At 40.3% G+C, this 18,686-nt stretch overlaps 1 protein-coding gene across 9 annotated transcripts in view; it reads right to left on the bottom strand.

Moving 5' to 3' along the window:
* Positions 1-1,692: 1,692 nt before the first annotated feature.
* bahcc1b (BAH domain and coiled-coil containing 1b) overlaps positions 1,693-18,686 on the bottom strand; it is a 112,583-nt gene continuing 95,589 nt past the window's right edge. For 7 of the 9 annotated variants that reach the window (XM_067369026.1, XM_067369025.1, XM_067369023.1 and 4 more), the window contains 15 exons: positions 16,126-16,249; positions 14,878-15,115; positions 14,581-14,775; positions 12,896-13,060; positions 12,539-12,774; positions 12,372-12,449; positions 10,942-11,089; positions 10,710-10,827; positions 10,407-10,482; positions 7,989-8,097; positions 7,229-7,345; positions 6,952-7,101; positions 4,879-6,089; positions 4,548-4,784; positions 1,693-4,458 (listed from right to left, as the gene is read on the bottom strand). In XM_067369026.1, the coding sequence (XP_067225127.1) occupies positions 4,249-4,458; positions 4,548-4,784; positions 4,879-6,089; positions 6,952-7,101; positions 7,229-7,345; positions 7,989-8,097; positions 10,407-10,482; positions 10,710-10,827; positions 10,942-11,089; positions 12,372-12,449; positions 12,539-12,774; positions 12,896-13,060; positions 14,581-14,775; positions 14,878-15,115; positions 16,126-16,249 (3,412 nt within the window). In that variant the 3' untranslated portion in view covers positions 1,693-4,248. The remainder of the gene's footprint in view (positions 4,459-4,547; positions 4,785-4,878; positions 6,090-6,951; positions 7,102-7,228; positions 7,346-7,988; positions 8,098-10,406; positions 10,483-10,709; positions 10,828-10,941; positions 11,090-12,371; positions 12,450-12,538; positions 12,775-12,895; positions 13,061-14,580; positions 14,776-14,877; positions 15,116-16,125; positions 16,250-18,686) is intronic. The other 2 variants (XM_067369028.1, XM_067369030.1) reach the window with 2 other exon arrangements.

Raw genomic sequence — 18,686 nt, 5'->3', positions numbered from 1 at the left:
TACATTTTTTAAATATTACAACAGAAAATCATTCTTTTAAATTGCAATAATATTTCACAATATTACTGTTTTCACTGTATTTATGACAAAATAAATGGAGCCTTGATGAGAATGAGAGACATCTTTTAACAACATTTAAAAATCTTAATTATTCCAAACTTTAGTGTATGAAAAATGTTAAAATGAGGCATATGGGGTTTTTTTAATTGCTGACTTCTTAATGCATAAGATAACACTTTGTGAAAACACAATTAGACATTAAACAGCAGCAAGAAAAAAAAAGGAATTGTTACAGAAGTTTTCCTGCTGTGTTTTGAATATTAATGTGTCTCCAAAAAGTTTTACCTGTTTTCACCAATTTATTTGGTCAGGAAAAATACATTTCAAAATAAGGAGTTATCATGAATGTAAATCACACACAGGATACTCTTCTAATCCTCTCACTTTTCTGGTTGTACATTTAACTGTGTGCATAAACCATCTTCTTCTGGCAGTGTAAAGGTGCATAATACAATTACATTGGTTTTAATGCCTGATGCCATATGGAAACTTAAGTGGTTCTTTTGAAAACCATCAGGTGCTTCAAATAATCCAGAAAGGCTGAATTTTTCTGGAATCAATACACTGATCTGAAGAACCTATAGCCTAATGTACCATTAAGACCTTTTTAAATATCCATAAAATCATATCCAACTCAAAAACATTATTTTTTTTAGAAAAGGGAGTTCTTTGCTCAATCTAAGGTGCAAAGAGCCTTTGTGTTTAGTGTAGGTCAAGTGAATCAACAAAAATATGTACAGGTCATTTTTCACTGCAAAAGCAAAAGATAAAAAATTATATTTTACACAAAGTAGATTAAGCCTGTTTTAAGTAGATTAAGCCTGTTTAAACATTACTGGTAGTTTTTTGGAGTGAAATATGACATATTCCTAATATTCACTCAAGTCTTATCTGTTCAGAATTCAAGCTCTTTTATTGCCTGCAGAATATCCTGTCAAATTTAATGCCTACCATGTTTGCAGACTTCATTTCTCTATATTTCTCCATGTCCTATGCTTCTCCTCTTTACACCTACCTCTCTTTATCTTTCTCTTCTCAAGGCGTTATGCTGTTCATGACCTTACGCTGCCTTCGCATGCTATTGGAAATTTCCTAATTCCCAACTTCTCACTTCTAAAGTTGTAATGACGAGCTTGTAGCATTCAACTGCTTTGTTGTCGGAAAGAACTGGATTCATGAAGGACACAAGGTTTATTCTTGCCTGTTTATTGGGAAAATCTTATTAAAGCCAAAATGGTTAGCGAGTTGATATAAACATTCACCGAACTATCCAGATAGCTTGCTGACGATTCTGTAATATCGGTCAAATACAGGCTATTTTTGCAGTGTATTAAACATACAATACGCTAATTATTCATATATGTAAATATGTACAGCTTTAACGACAAGACAAGGCGATGAAGCTGTTGTGGAAAAAACTAATAAAGAATAGCATTCACAGCAGCAATCGTTCTCCCCTCCGCCATGTTTAAAGTTCACGGCACAGCCAACTCGGAAACTTTGGTATCAAGATTATCCCCGAGCTTCCCGGTGGTAAATACAACTCGAGAGGGCATTTATGTCAAATTTTAACTAGGAAACTAATTCCAATAGCACGTGAAGGCAGCATTAGTTAGCCAGCTATCTGCTCTATGCTGTAAAACTGCTGAGCTCAAACTGAACAACAATAGACAGTGAATACTGTGGATGACTTTATCATTTTTTAAAGTTATTAGGCATTTGCAGACAGTGAATCAAGTTTCTGGGTTAAATTTAACAAGACATCAATTTAAGACAATTTAATATTATACATTCAAGTAAATGAATGGCTTCAGTATCAAACAAGCTTGAATAAAATACACTGAGGCATGGTAATTTAGATTTTTTAATTAAATGCAACACGAATGCAATAAAATTAAGATAAATAACGTTTTAACAGTGGAAATATCTTAGAGTTATATTCCCCACAAGGTCAAAAAGAACATCCACTGTAAAAATCAGTTCCAAGTGGGTCTCAAATTCAGGTTACACAATGATTCTATTTCCTTTGAGGCTTGGCCAACTTCCTGGCACGCTGGTGGTGCCAGTGCCAACATATCAAGCGTTGAATCCAGTGTTTGTTTACAAAAATACCATTTTTTCTTTTTCTTTCTTTTTCAAATTTTTTATAGACCCAGAAAGTGACATTACATTTATTTTCACATCAGATTTCTTAAAGCTTTAGCTTCTGCAGTGTAACAGCAACAATGTCATTAAAAAAGTAAGTCATCCTTTAGGATTGAAAGGCATATCTGTCACCTTTTTCACAATTCCAACACGGAACAATCTGTACAGGCTTGCATATTGAACAAATAAGAGTACAACATTGACAATGGAAAAAACAACAGAATGATTTTTTTGGCAAAGCAGGAAGAAAAAGTGACAAGAGGAAATTTTTTAGATTAGATCTGTTTTAAACTGCCCTCACTTACAGGTTATGATTGTCCTTCATGATCACGTGACATAGGACAGCAGGAGGCTTCAAGTGCTGGAAGCGTCTGTTCACGCTTTGCATGTCTATACCCACTCCTTGCAGACAAAAAATCCTTGGCCGACACTTTGCTACAACTTTGCTGAAACGTTGTGAGAACATTTCAGCTGTTTTCAAACACAAAAGTGTTTGGAAAGCTAAAGTACATCTAAAGTCTAAAGTACATCAGGCAAAATCATTGCAAGTGCCCCTTGTTCATGATTCAGTCTACATATTTATTGCAGTTGGAAGTATGCTAATTCCAAGGACATACTTTGGTTTGTCATTTTGGAGGCCAGATTCCTTCAGTCAGTACTTAAAATGAATTTCCGGACGGTAAAACCACCTCCAAATATGCTATATGGACCTGGCACTTTTAACTTTTTGCTCAAATTGTTACCAATTAGATCACACAAAGACAATGAAATGCAATAGAAACAAACAATTCTTTAGAAGCCAAAATCAAACTCCAAAAGAAAGATGAAATATAGTAATGAAGTGTACACAGACAGCCTGTTTCCTCTGACTGGACTGCATTGTGTCGGTTCGACTGTTTGCTCCATGAGCAGAATGTCTCCCAACCCTCCGTTCCCTCCTATACAACAGTGAAGAGGGTATTCAGTAACTAAAGTTGCCTAAATCATGCCTGTCCCCAAAACAAACCTCCCAAACAAACAGAAAAGTTATTTCATTTTAAAAAAATAACACAATCAAGAGCAATAAAGAGGAATAGAGTTCTCTCTTCATTTATATTATATTTACAGTTTGTTGTTTTTAATATATATTTATATATTTATATATGTACACACATCAAATAAATCAATTGTACAACTATACACCTGAATGAGAAGATAAGCAAGAGGTACAGAAGTGTATGGCTTGACTGGAAAAATCATTCCTTTTGTTTTGTCTGTGTTTTTTGTTTGCTCATAAACTGACTTATTAATATATTGACATAATCATTAGCGCCAAAAAGAACAAGAAAAGAACAATAAAAAATCCCTGGTATTGTCAAAAGAGGTTATTAGACTGTACACATGTGAGAGCATCATTCAATTTAGAACACCAGTTAGGCCTCTAATCTCCAGGTTAACACCCATTCCTGTTTGTTTTTTGTTTTTGTTTTTTTTGTGGCTGAGCTCTACATACACACATGGTTCTTCACATATTTGCATACAGCAAAAAAAAAAAAATTACCCTCTCATTCACATCTCCTCTCACGCAAACACAAACAAACAGATCATACCACAGCTCAAAGTAACAGTGTATTTGGTCCTGCTGGGATATTTATAAGTCCTGGTGACATCAGTTTGACGTGATTAACCAGTGAAGATCTTTCTGAAAGAACTTTCCGCAAATCCAAAATTTCAGTCAGTGTTTTTCACCTCCGATCCATGTCCGTCAGTCTAAATATCTTACTCTGAAGAAATCCAGTGCCTTTTTCACTAATAGATAAAAAAATATTCCATGTCTGTGAAGCCTTCATAGAGTGATCACCATGAGTTGTCCTCCCCACAATCCTTTTGATAATATACTGTTACTTTAAGAGTAGAGATGAAAGTGGCTGCAGAAACCCATGGCTGTGGGTTAAGCTCACTTTTCACATCATGCTAGTTTTGTATCTTGGATAAGACTGGCCTGATTGTCAGCCATTTCTTGTATCTCACGATTTCAGTAGTGCATTCACCCATTTTCAAACGTTAGCAGATGATCGACTCCCCCTCGGCCGTCACCAGCTGGCCACTGGTGGGGTCGTAAGTTCCAGCCAGGTAGTATAGATCTTGACTGTTGCTGTTTGGTTTCCTGATCCGGCTCAGGCGCTCATATTCAGCTCTGCTTACCACCTGGCACTTATGTGAGATGGTTTGGACGTCGTTTTCGTCCTCATGGGAACTTTGGTAAAGGGCATGCTGTGAAGAGAGAGGAAAAGAAGTTTTAGGTCTGCAAAGTCTACCTTAAGTCAATCAAAACCAAATAAGACTTCTGGTCACTACTGTACCTTCCCATCCCGGTGCCTTTTTCCAAGCTTGGTCTCCTCAGGGTGGTAGAACCACTTTACTTTGACTACCATGTTGCTGGACCAGGATTCCCATAGACTCTCGATGCGACCAATGAAGGGGAGGTGGGGTCGACCAGCAGAGAGGAAAACTGCACAGTCTCCAACTCTGACGGTGTCTTTGCCTCGAACGATGGCCTTGTAGAAGAGCTTTCGGGCTTTTCCTTTCAAACCCCGTCTCTGTTGAGAAGAAAGTAAAGTTTAAGGGACTTTTGCCCCAACTACAACCATTTTGGACTGGGATTAAAACAGAAAAATCAGAACAGGAAATTACCTGAGTGGGGTTCCCAGACCACCTCCACAGCTGCCGTCCTGGCATGAATGAGGATGAGTTGGGTGGACCCTCTGAAGATGGTATCTTCTGTTTTTTAGGGAAGTCTTTGGAAGATTTGGACTGTACTACAGAAGAAGAGTTGTTGGCAATCTCCTTTCTCCTTGGAGATTTTCCTGTACTACTATTGACTGCAGCCTTTGAATTAGTCATAGTTATAGTTTTGGCTCCAAAAGTGTGTCGTGGTTGGGAGGTGGGAGGTTCAGGATGCTGCTGTTGTTGGAGCAATGTGTGATGAGACGAAAGGCAACCCTGAAGCAGAAGCCGTGATGCCTCTTCTTCATCCGAACTATAGGACGAGTCATTGTCAGATGAGCAGATGCTAGAGCTGGACAATGAGCCTGAACTAGATGCGCTGGAGGACCCTGAGGATGACGACGAAACAGAAAGACGAGACAGAAAGCGTCCATTGGAGCGCATTGCCGCCCTTCTGGCATCATCTTCCTCATCTTCATCCTCATCCATATCTGAATAGGAGCTTAGGCAGTCGCTGTGGCAGTTTGGCCCATAATCTGCATATTCACTAAGCCCAAGACCCTGAGGGTGCTTACGCATGTCTGAGGAACCTTTGAGAATATGGCAACTGTTCCTTTTGGCATCTTTGACTAAAAGAATGGACTGGGAGTAGCCCATTGTTGAGGTCAGTTCTCCTACTCCTTTGGCTCCAAAGCCCTTTTCCATTCGTCCACCTCTTTGTACCTCTGGGTTTCCAAGAAGCAACAATGCTTTTCCATTCTTAGTCTTGGGGGACGTTACCCCTTCATGGTCCAGTTTGACAAGAAATTCCTTCCTGTCTCCTATCTTTCTACCCCGTAAACCAGGGACGCCCTTGTGATTAAGAGGCAGACCTGTTGCCAACTGCTGATTTCCAAAGGAAGTGCAACCATTCGCAATGCTGCTGAAGGAGTCCACCTCAAAGGAAGTGCTGAAGATGCCTTTGGCTGGAGTGGTCATGGTGGAGCTAAGTAAGGGGAACATGTCTGATTCCTTTCCTCTCAGAGCTTTCTTTGTTAACCCATTAAACTGGAACAAATCCATGGAGGGTTTCCTCCTGGACATGGCAGCAACTGGCCAGCCAAGAAGAGGGGAAGCGGTTCCAGTCACATTCTCAGAAGCACAGCTCTTTGATGATGCATTGACAGATTTTGGCCTTCCTGTTGAGGAAGATAAACAAAGGTATTGCTATGGGGATGTAGGAAAACAACCCTGCTATCAATGCTAACATATTTGCATTTTCCAAACTCCACTTACTATAATACTACCTTCAGCCCCTTAGAGAAAACAGATACAAACAAATATGCCTGACATGATATGAGTCTGATGGCTCCATGTTGTTGTACTGTTGCAGATAACATCTGCTGTGTTGGAGCTGTTGGACTGGTAGTTCAGGGCTTTAAGTCAGACTCTATAGTTAAGTGGTGTTCAACCTTGACGCCAGTTTCCCTCATCCATTTGTTCAGTCAAATACATCTCCATTAGTCAACCGAACCCTGATCTCATCAGTGCTGATGTGTTAATTGCACAGGATCATTAAAAGTAATGAAGGAAAATGCTTTTTCTTCCATATTTATACAGATTATTCAACCTTACGTCTGATAAGACTTTTCGGGCTCTTGACAAACATTAAATAAAACATTTGATGGGTGTGTCAATTCCAGGAACAAGAACCAGGAAAAGTAATGAAGCATGTCCTTAGGGACAAACAGATTGAGAAACATCTACCCAACAAGTTTCCCTGACAGACCTTGTGATAAATTACTAAAATCACGAAGACCTGTTGTGGAATCTTGTTTGGTAGATATTTCTCAATGTGTCTCTTTGAAACAACATGTTTTACCTCTTTCGTTGCAGGTTAAACGGAACACCTGGGGGATGTATGCGAATTATAAAAAGATTTTAGTCTTAGATGATGCAAGAAGCATTCATTTAAAACGTGTAACTAAAATTATTTTAATCTAATCAATGTGGAATTTGGAAAGTCATGAGAATGAGGATGATGCAGCTGTCATCACGCACCTGGCTTGGCTTTAACAGCATTCTTCCTGGGATCCGTGTTAGCGGAATGCTCTGAGGACACATCAGCCTGCGGAGTTATTTTCTCTTGAGAGGAAGTCTTCCTTCTGCGGCACCTAGGTGAGGCCAGGTGGGCTGGTGATGGCTCTGCACCTGCAGTACATTGGCAATGCCACAGGCTTAATGACAAGAACGGAATCTTGGCACGCTGTCTATTACTGTTAACATGAGACAATTTGTTTGTATTGGAAATGAAATGTGTTCATCTGCAGAAACGTACAGTGGATTTGGTAGCCTGGCGGAAGCAGACGAATGCTTGAAAGAGAAATCCATCCCCGGTCTCCATCGTCAAACTCTACCATGACACTGCCCTCCTTCTGTTCCTCACCTGGACCTCCTATGGAAGACATAGATGTACAGCTTTAAACAGAATGCATATGATTGTACTTGTGTTTGAAAAAATTATTAGCAATGCTAATTATAAAATAAATAATTTGGGACTAATTTAAACATACATTTATGAGCTCTTAAAAATAATAAGTTGACTATCTGAGCCTTAAAGCTGAAGTGTATAATTTCTGCATAATTAGCAGCAGAGATGTATTTCTTGTAATTGTGACATTACATTTTAAAACTGCGACTTTATTTATCTTAATTGACTATTTATAATAACTGTGCCATTTTTCTTTTAATTGCTACATTATACCTGAAAATGTGAATTTATATCTTATGTATTTCATATATTCAATATTTTCACAATGAACTTTTTTTTTTTTTACTTTGAGTTGGAAATGGGCTTCCATAAGAAACAACTTTCAACTTTCAAAAAACAATTAAAAAAATAAAAAACTGTTTATCATCAACAAGTATCTTGGTTGCTTTTGAGTGTTAGATGGGGACTTTTTTTTGTGTGTGTGTGTGTGTGTGTGTGTGTGTGTGTGTGTGTGTGTGTGTGTGTGTGTGTGTGTGTGTGTGTGTGTGTGTGTGTGTGTGTGTGTGTGTGTGTTTGAGAGAGAGAGAGAGAGAGAGAATGATCTCACCTCGACGAACATATCCAGGATACAAACAGCGCGAGCGTTCACTCCAGTAAGCGCACACTCTTGTTCCAGCCGTCAGAGTTTCCACCGTCTCCGGCTGCACATCTAAAACCTGAAACACATGGATGACTTTAAAAATTAACCATACATATCTTGCAGACAGACGGCTTATCAAGCATAACAAGTTGATTTAGTTAAAAGACACACATGATGAATATGAGACATCCACTTTGCAAAAGCATGGATATCTTTGAGGCCTTCCCTTGAGGCAATTACAACCATGGGTATACCTTTCTCAAGAAATGCTGTTTGTTGATTTTGGTCTCATACTGAACGAGAATAAAAAAAGAGAGAAAAATCAGCATTGCTGAATGGAGAGTTTGCTTTGAAATAATGGAATAAAAGAGCACAAAGGTGAAAAAGGCCTAAATCGATGACTTTATAGTGAGGCTGCCAACTCCCCTCCCACTACACAGAGCACATGCACTGAGGGCTCTTTTAGGCCCAGTTCAAACGTGTCTGCTGTAGATACAGCCCTTTTGACAGACAGAGCAAACGGGGAGTTTTTAGCCAGGATATGCAGGGAATGGTGTAGGAAGCAAAACCACTGATAAGAAGTCTTAAAAGCAGCACAGGAAAAAGGAGGTATCACTGAATCGGGGGGCTAATGCTAGTGGCTAGCAGTGTCTCTATGAAATCTGGCTTTTTTAAAAAAGGCATTTGTAGATTTAATCCCCTGAAAAGTATACTAGTATAAATGTTAGTTTCTATCAATTCACTGCTATTTTTTTAGTGTACCATCTAGCCCAATATGGCAACATTGCTTCAACCAATGGCATGCGTTTGGGCCATGACTATCTGTTTATCCGACCAATGACAGAAAGGTGAATGCTTAGGCAGCCTGTTTGAGTATAGTCATTATTTTTGCAATTTGTTTGGTGCAAAAATTACCCACTCCATCTTTAAGTCCAGAGGATATAATATATATATACTTTATATATAACTTTATCACAGTAACCTGAGCTTGATTTTAGCCATTTATAATTGATTGGATTGTGAAAAGTGGGATTTATACACCAGAGTTTGCATTAAGGATTTCATTATTTTGCATTAATTCATGTTGACTTTATGCAAACCTGAGCTGTGTTTGCTTTGTAATTCCACACTAGTTCCAGTAAAGCTGATACACAAACATACACACAAGAACAATGCTGCAGGCTTATGGGTGAGTCCAATTTTGTGGGAGTAGACTGTAGCGTTCAGTGTCAAAGCCTTTACTGTGCTAGCCTTCAGTGAGAATATAGTGCTCGCTCTCTGTCTTTCTGTTCTCCCAGCTTTATCTCTCCCACAACTATGCACAATCACATCCAACACTGACACAAATGACAACCTCCTCTCTTTGTTTTGTATTTTGTGAACAATCAAGAGCTTTTTGTGTTGCAGCTTGTGGATTGTATCAAGAAGAGATATCGTCAGATGTTTTGTGTACTGTACTGAATTTGAGAGTTGCATAGAGCATGCTCATTAATACGTCTTTGAGGGAGACTGGGGACGGGCGGGTAGAGCTTGCGATAGGCAGTCCCTAGGCAGCGAGACACTTTTTTTTCTCCAGCCCATGATACTGAGAGAGATGAATGAGAGAAGTAACGCATGTAATGTATTCAAATGAATGCATGCTGACAAAGAGCTGTTGGTTTACGGTGTGTAATCAGCTCCCTTTTTCCCCGTCGGCTTAGATAAACTATGCGTGTAAGTGCAACCCGCAGTTCAGCCCCAAAGATGTTCCTAAATAAGATAAATAAATAAAAAAGGGATAAAACATGGTTTTCTGTGCGTCCTCCTGAGGGGCCACGCAGAACTAATAAGGAACAGTCATATACAGTCACAATGTGAAACTGTATATGCAGGAATGTAGTGGACTGCTGGACCACATTAGGAGCAGCCAAGCTAAGAGTACTTTTTAAAAAAACAACCAGGCTATATTAGTGATATAAGAGTTCCTAAGGTTGTCAACCTTCCTCTATCACAACCAGATGCTGAAATGTTCCTTTACTGATGAATTTGTGCTCAATGAGATAAGAAATGAGCAATAAAAGACGCAAATGTAAAAGAATGCCTAAAGTTGGATTGGAGTCCTTCACACACTGATCATAGCAGTTTACACGCTTCATGGCTAAGTAACTGCCTATCGGAGCACACTCACACAACCCCAGATGGTATGTTCCTAACTGCTTTAGCAGAGAAAGTCAGAGCTGGGATGGATCCAGCCTTGAGCTGATGGGGCTCTGGGGGAGAACAAGGGGTCTGTGAGAGCCTGTGAGGGTGGCCTGAAGGGCTGGTTCAGCCCGAAGCCTGTATGGGAAGATGGAGAGAGTCTTTGGGGGAATGAGTCCCCTGAAGAAGCTTTTTAAAGGGTCTCACCGCTTCCTGAAGCAGCTGCTCCAGAGAGTAGATCCTCGGCCTGTTTCCACGCTCTCCCTCAACGACAACACTATAGCTGAAGAGACAAAAATTCTGAACTGTAATTTTCCATCTATCCATTTATTTATCTATCTACCTATCTATCCATTGTTCAATCCATCTATCTATCGATCTGTCGTTCATTCATTCCATCCATCCATCCATTTATCTGCAACTCTCCATTAATCCATCCATATCTAACTATCCATCCATCCATGCATGTTTTTTTTTTTTATTATTGAAAACACATGGTTGTTGTCTTACATATCAGGCAGGTCCAGTGTATGTACATAGGCAGCGTACAGTAACTCGTCCTCTTTTGAGATTAACACTTTCAGCCCATCCTTCAGGATTTCTTTGGTGAGAATGCAGTTGGGCAGGGCTGGTTGTGACAAAGACAGATTAAAGTGAGAGCTCATCCTCCTTTCACCACAATCACACCTTCTTCAGAGTTGCGTGTGAATGTAACAGCATTATCTGTTTGTTTATTTCTTACCCGGCAATGCACTGCCCATCGGCTCTGGTTCCTCCTCCTCATCCTCTTCATCTTCCTCTCCCTCTGAGAAGCTGCTGTCGTCATCCATCCGGAATCCCTCATCGGCAGCAAAGCTCTCCAGCAAACGACTGACTGCTCGTCCCTTAGCCTGCGAACAGTCACGAAATGGCATGTGAGTCTCACACACATACTCACACACTCCTAATGGCCCCGGAGAGAGTGATTCAGGGCTCCAACATTCGTTCAAACTCCCATACAAATATATCATAACCTCTCACACCTTAACAGGTCCATTCTTGTGCACAGCCCTTGGTACTTAACATTGTTCAAAAAAGCTGTCATATATTAATGTGATGGAGGTTTCGTCACTTGGGGTGATGCTGTTCGGTTTTCATTTTACAAGTGTGTCTCTAGGGCGAGGTCCAGGTGAAGAATGATGCGTCTTTGTTCTGTATCGCGCTCTTTGAGCAAAGCGGGAATTCTCCCCGCCCTCTGATTAGGCAGGCAAAGTCCCCTCGCATGCCTCACTGATGACCTCACAAAGTGCCGACAGTGACAGCCTTGACACCTACGGTGTAAATCCTTTCAAAACTATTGACTGTTTTATTTAGACGATGCATGATTCAGCCCGTGAATTAGCAGGCGGATCCCATCTTATCTTTATTGTGAGTAGATTTACGAGAGCCCCTGACAGGACAAACCACATGAGAATTGCATAATCCTTCTCGGAGGGATGACTTTTTATGGGTGCCAAGAGGGCAAGGCAGATAGATCTAGGCCACTAGGGGCTAATTCGCTATTTGGTGCTGCAGCCTCGCTAGAGCACACCAACGTTCAGTTCTTATAAATAAGCTCAAAAGCTCCTAGAATTGCTGGTCACCAGCATACATTTTTTTTTGGAAGCGACCATAGCCGGGTTTCCACCGCAGGAACTTTCCTCAGGAACTAGGGACTTTGGGGTGGTACTCGGTGTGTTTCTCAGAAAGTACTTGCTCATGGGGTACTACTTTTTCAAAGTTCTGGAACTTTCGGGGGTGGGACTTGGACACTAAATATGCTGATTGGTTGAGTTCACGCAGCATTTTATTTCATTTATAAAAGTCTGTTGCGGTGCGTGCAGTAAGAGTTGTTTGCTATTCGAACCAACAATGGAGTTTAAAAAATACGACCGATGGACCGATAACGAGGTTCAGGCTTTAATAAGCTTATATGTGGAGGACGAAATCCATCTGGAAACGGAAAGTCGCGCACAGTCCTACGTCACCGGACTTAATCTTCACGGTACTTTAAACCACGATGGAAACGCAGACAGCAATAGGTCTGGGGGAAAAAGTTCCTGGGACAAATTGTTCCTGGTAATTTCAGTGGAAAAGCGGCTCATGTTAGTCATCCAATATCCATGGAAACTGAGCGGAGGAACCATTCCATACCTGCTTGTTTCTGATTCGTCTGCTCCAAGTGATGTCATCATACTGAGACGACAGTGCTTCTAACCAACAGCTTTTCCTCTGAAACAACCATAGGGGATATGTTAGCACTGTCAGAGCCTTGTTTGTAGATAGTTTACCAAAGAAATCCAACAAAACATAGCTAATACCTTTCCAAGAAGCACTGCGCTCTTCCTGGTGGTGATTTCTCGTGCAGTAGGTGAGGTCTTGAGGACCCTAGTGTGGTCAAAGGTGTTCTCTCTTGACCCCTCTCTCCATCTGGGGCCTGTCAATCTCCTTTCCTCCTCCACTTCTGAGTGGTTATGGTCCGCACTGACCAGGGCTGACCTACAGGGGGCCTTCCTTCTCTTCACCTCTTCTTTAGTGACGGACACATTCATAGACCCTGGAGGGAAGACAAAAAAAATAAAATAAATAAAAAATTGACAGTGAAAGATGAGTGTTTGTGAACTAAGGTGATATCCATCAATCCCTGCTGTCTAATTAAACAAGGATGTAACATTTACCGAATCCCTGTCTTTCTGTTTTGTTCTTGGCTTTCTGATTGGCTTCAAGCTTCACGATGGAGCATTGTGAAGGACGGCTGACTCCAGACAGTTGCTCTTTAGATGATAGATTCTTGATGCCCTCTGCCCCTTCCTCGCTGTCGTAGATGCCGTCATCTTCCTCCTCTGTGAAAATGATGGATCGATTGAATGCATTGACATCTTGACTGGACTACAGTTCACAGCGGGCATCTGAATCGGTCATGGTGAATGCAGACTGACGATTCCTCTCACTGTATGATTTGTTCAATATTTAGCAAAGTTCATGAAATGGGTGCCAACTGTGGCTGTAACTGTCAACGTTCACAGGAACTGTGGCAGTCAGAGAAGTCTAGTCACTGACAGGTTTGACCACCAGACCTTTGCTTCCCACAAGCATTTGCCTTACAGCCACACATACATTGCCACTCCAAGTTTGGAATCATTATAAAACAATGTTTAAAAAACAAAAGCAAATGTGTTCTTCAAACCTCTTAATGAATTTTGGGATATTGCACACAAATTGCTGAATGGAAACACCTATGTGCAAATAAAATGTATAAAATGTACGAAACTTGAGGTGGATATATTTTTTATTCAGTAAGAATACATTTTAAGGGATTTTTTTTTTTTATTTGATAAAGAGAGACACAATGGTTTCACCACAGTGCTGTTATTAACTAAAACTACTTTTAAAAAATTAAGCTTAAATATAAATAATAGATGAAAAACTAAAAAAACTTTCACAACTAAGTTGAAGTGCTAAAACTACCAAAACTAAAGCTTAAATAAAAATAAATATAAGATAATAAAATGTCTAAAATTGCAAACATTGCTTCGCCAATACCAACAACTTCCATTTGTATTTTGTACCAATTTCGTGATGATTTATAAATTAAGTTCTTAATATGGATGGAAACAGCTATTGACACCATCTGCATTCTAGCTGTCAGTTTATTAACATTCGGATAAAGTTACATCTCATGCTTTCTGCAGCACTGTTTTTGTATCATTTTGTACAGTATTTTTGATAACTTTTGAATTTCTTACAAAAACATCCAAATGTCTTTGTGATTCCAAATTTTTGAGCGGAAGCGTACACACACAAAGTCATACTCACAAGCTTGGGTGTCACAGATACGTATTGGCAGATGCCGTCTGTGGGCTATGTGTCTCGCATGGAGCGGAGATGGCACGGTGGCAAGCAGTGTCGGGTGTCAACACAGTGCTGACACACTTGTCACTTACAAGGCACTCGTCAACACTCTCGCAAGCTCGTGAAATGTGAAAAGGATAACTTTCAGGGCAATTAACAGAGCGGCAACAACACCGCCTAGCTCGACCGCAGGCGTAGCTCACATTAGCGTTCATTACTGCCATGATTTCATTTCCACTTTGTTCACTTACAGAGGTGTGTTAGCAGGAAGCCTGGACTAAAACGTGTAGCGGAACTGGGGCGGTGGAGAGAGTGTACCTCTTTTTTTCCCTATAGGTGTGGCATTTTGAATGCAGCATGATGCAGGCTAGCATTACAGCTCGGGTTTTGCCCAATGCATGCCTGAGGAGGCATCGTTAATTCTTTTTAATGGCATGACAGTCGAGCAGGGAAGAGGGGAGGGTTCGCTGATCGTCATGCCGGGATGAATCTCTCTCGGCCCATAACTCACCTGTGTCGCTGTCGGACGGAGAGGTGCCCTTCTCGGTAGCTTCTAGCTTGCTATCAATCACAGCCGTATTGCACATCAGCTGCTGAGTCCGAGTTGGCAGGGATGAAGTGCTCAGGATGGCCTTTGACCTCACACCTCTTCTCATCACAGTCCGCTTCCCTTCTGATCCCTGGTGGACTGCTGCCCTACTGCCTGCTGGGATAGAGCAAATGTTCTTCAAATTTCTAAATCATGTACAGTAATCTAAATATGAATGCAATTAAAAGTCATTTTGTCACATACATCTAGTATGTTTACCTGTGTCACTGTTCTCTGCAGTTTTGTTACAGTGTGCGTGTTCTTCTTTACCACTGTGCTCTCGGGACAGATGTTCCGTAATAGTACTCTGTGTATTTGTCTCTCTGTGACACAACAGGTTCACCAGTCTCGATCCACGCTTGGCTTTGGCTTTCTGCTTCAGCTGTGAGCAAGCTTTCTGCTTAAACTTAGTGCTCAGCAGTCTTGGCCTGCCTCTTGGCCTACAGTGAGCCTTCATCTGTAAAAAAGAGAGGAAGAGAAATAAACCAAAGTCAGGATTCGTGTTGCATTTTTACAATGCTTGCAAGGCAGTACTGTATTTATGTTCCTCAACCAATTCTCCTCTAAATATACATAACTATATACTATTGATGTTTGTCTCTTTCACTTCATTATTATTAATATGATTAATATGATTATTATTAATATGTTATTTCTAATATACGAACCGATGCATTATCTGTTAACCAATAAATGATTTATTTAACAAGAAAAAAAAGTATTAATAATTTTAAAGAATTTTTTTCTTTTAGGTATTGGTATACCTAATTGTGATTGGTCAAAATTGTGATGGGTCTTCCATTTTATACATGTATTTAACCATGTGAGAGGAAAAAAAACACTAACCAATGGAGAGAAAACAGTGTTGATTGACACGACAATGACAAAATGGTGACATTTCAAAAAACAAAGAATTTAAAGAAATGTAGAATTCAAGTTTGAAAATCATGTGACTTACACTAAGAATGTTTGGCATTCAAAGTCCTACTCACAACAATTACATAATTGTGATATTTACTGGTCTTTTTTCTTGAATTTATTTGAATGTTGAATTGTGATGGATTTTTTTCTTTCTTACATGTATTTAACCATATGACAGAACAAACAAACAAACAAAAAACACTAACCAACCAACCAAACAAACAACAAAAATAAAATAAAAATGTAATTAAATTAAAAAATATAAAATAATAACATTTACAATGCAAAAATTTGTACATTTTTAAAATCAAACCAATAATGATGGCATAATTTGATAATAATTGTGAACTGGTCCCATCGTGCATTTAGTCGAATGTTAAATAGTGATGGGTCTTTCCTTTCATGCAAGTATTTAACCATGTGACAGAAAACCAACTAAATCAAAAACTACTGAGCATCATGACAACAGCAAACTTTAAGGTGACATTTTCAAAACCATACAAATCCATTTTCTTTTCAGCAGTTTAGAAGCGATTAGCTACGAACCTGTGTGCTAGTGAGATGGTGGTAAGGGCTACTGGTCATCCTCCTCTTCTTCCTCTTCCTGTCTCCGCCTCCAGTCAAGTCCTCCACTGTAAGCAGGCCCGGCCCCGCCCCCGCTCCAGCCGACCTGTCCATCACAACAGAGAGGTATTCATGAGGGGAGAGAAGAACGAAGGATGAAAAGGAGAGATCAGAGGCGAGCGGAGGGCTTGCCTTCCCTCTCTGTGGCTCTCTAATGACCTTCTTTTCAGGCTTTGATGAATGGAGAGGCAGGGGCCTGGTTCCCCGCTGCACGCTTGAAAAATTGGGATCTGACGCCAAACCGAGAAATATCTGAGAGAAGTGCTGGTAAAGCAACCTCCCACTCATAATTTTGTTTGTTCTTTTTTCCTCGCTCTCCCTCGTCTCAGTCTCTCCGTCTCTGCTTACTCCTTTTCCATTCTGTGCCAATGGTTTCAGGGCTGTGAATTCCAGCATTACATTAATAAAAAAACCTTCTCTGTCTTATTACCATATCAATGCATCTGTTCCTGCACAAAGCAGTACAATGCATAGGCCTTCAGGAGGGCAACGAGAGTGAGTGAGTGAATGTGTGTGTGTGTGTGTGTGTGTAGCCAACCATCTAGCAGACCTATTACACTGAAATAAAGCTCATACACTCGCTTTGCGGCGATCGGCCTCTCGTTTTGCAGTGTGTAAGCATCAGTGTTTTTACTCCTGAAGCAGACAGCTACTTCAAAACCCGCCACAGGCTGCCTTAGTCTATGCTCGGGGTGGGGGGTGGCGGCACAGACATCAGCTGGCTCGTCAGTCACCGGGATGATTGGCAGGTGAGTGTCAGAAGCCGTGTCGGCGTGTGGTTGGTGAATTCCAGCCTCCCTCCTGTGTCCTAGCGACAGCTAGTCAGTCACTCCCAAAGCGACTCCCCAATTCTGACATGAAGACATTTTTAATTTTTCTTGTTAATCGAGGTGCCACATCACCAACTTGACCCCGTGATTTCTGCAATGCTGGATGCTGGACTGTTTCCCAGCATGCACTGCAGCATGCATAAATCAATTACCGCCTTATTGTGCTTAATGTTTACTCCATTTTGTGCAACAGCGTTGTTGTGTTTCCTTAACTCAAGGTCAAATATAAATGGATAGCTCACCCAAAAATGAAAATTCTGTCATCATTTACTCACCCTCAAGTTGTATGAGTTTCTTTCTTCTGCTGAACATAGAAGAAGATATTTTGAAGAATGTTGTAAACCAAACAGTTGCCGGTCCCTTCTGACTTCCATAGTATTTATCATCAACTATTTGGTCAACCATATTCTTCAAAATATGTTCTTTTGAGTTCAAAGAAAGAAATTCATACAGGCTTGGAGAAAATGATGAAATGATGACAGAATTTTAATTTTCAATTTTTCCTTTAAGAGCATATTTTACATTAATAATGTTAAGGTAATGTATAAAGTATAATGGGGCCGTATATGTAGGTTTGAAAACCTTAATTTTTCATTATACAGGAGTCACAAAGTGTCATGTTCCTATTCTGCAGAAATCCTCATTTTAGAATATTGCTCATGGCAAAATCTCCTAATTTAGACATAAGGAGCAAAAAACAGAATAAAAGTGGACCAAATTTGCACTGAGCGTCCCAACTGGGTGGACCGTTTACTTGTGCGACCCACTAATAGTGCAGCTCTGGCCAAATTGATCTGCGCAGAACTGATCTGCACTGCCCACTGGGTCGCACGTGAATAATTTGTCATTAATAATTCATATAATAATAATTGATTAATGAATAATGAAATACTAGATAATTTGTTCAGCTGAATAGCACAATTTCGTCCTAGGAGCATTTGGCTTTCCATAAACCTTATAACTAAATAAAAAGGCTGCGTGAAGATGAAGAAGATGCTTTGGCAAGCATATGCGAGGGTCTAAACAAAATAAATAAATATGATTTTTGAGGATTATCCATTTAGAAGAGGACCTGACAGTAAGAAATGATACAAAATACATATGCACATGCATGAAGACATTCTCTTACATAGACACACATTCATATATACATTCACCGCACAGGCCCAAGCACTGGCTGTGTTGTTTTCCACTCTTCCTTTCAGCTGTCTGAACACTGGCTGTCTGCCCTTTACTCAGGCCGGTGCTGTCAGAAAGAATCAGTGTCCTCACCGCATAGACCCCGGCCCTCATCCTCAATACAAAGAGCCCCTGCTTTAGCTGGAGATGGAGGGAGGATACCCGCAGAGACAGAGAGGCACGGATACATGACCAGGACAGATGGGTGGAAAAACATGCACCACGGTCCAAAACCCTCAATAGAACATAAAATTCTAGCCTACAAACATGTTTGTGTGTTAAGAGTTCTTCAGATTTGTAGATGGTAACTTTCTCAAGGTGTAATTTAGAAATAAAGACAGGGTTCTCTGGACGAATATAAAAATGTATAACACGAACCACAGTTGAGCACCAAGGTTGAGCAGTGTTAACCTTTTTATTTTTTATTTGGTGCCGTGTTAATTATTATCAATGTTGAATACAGTTGCGCTGCTT

This window comes from Chanodichthys erythropterus, chromosome 19, assembly GCF_024489055.1.
Source record: "Chanodichthys erythropterus isolate Z2021 chromosome 19, ASM2448905v1, whole genome shotgun sequence".
Lineage (NCBI taxonomy): Eukaryota > Metazoa > Chordata > Actinopteri > Cypriniformes > Xenocyprididae > Chanodichthys > Chanodichthys erythropterus.
Note: the sequence above shows the minus strand (reverse complement) of the source record. Positions and strands in the feature narration are given on the sequence as shown.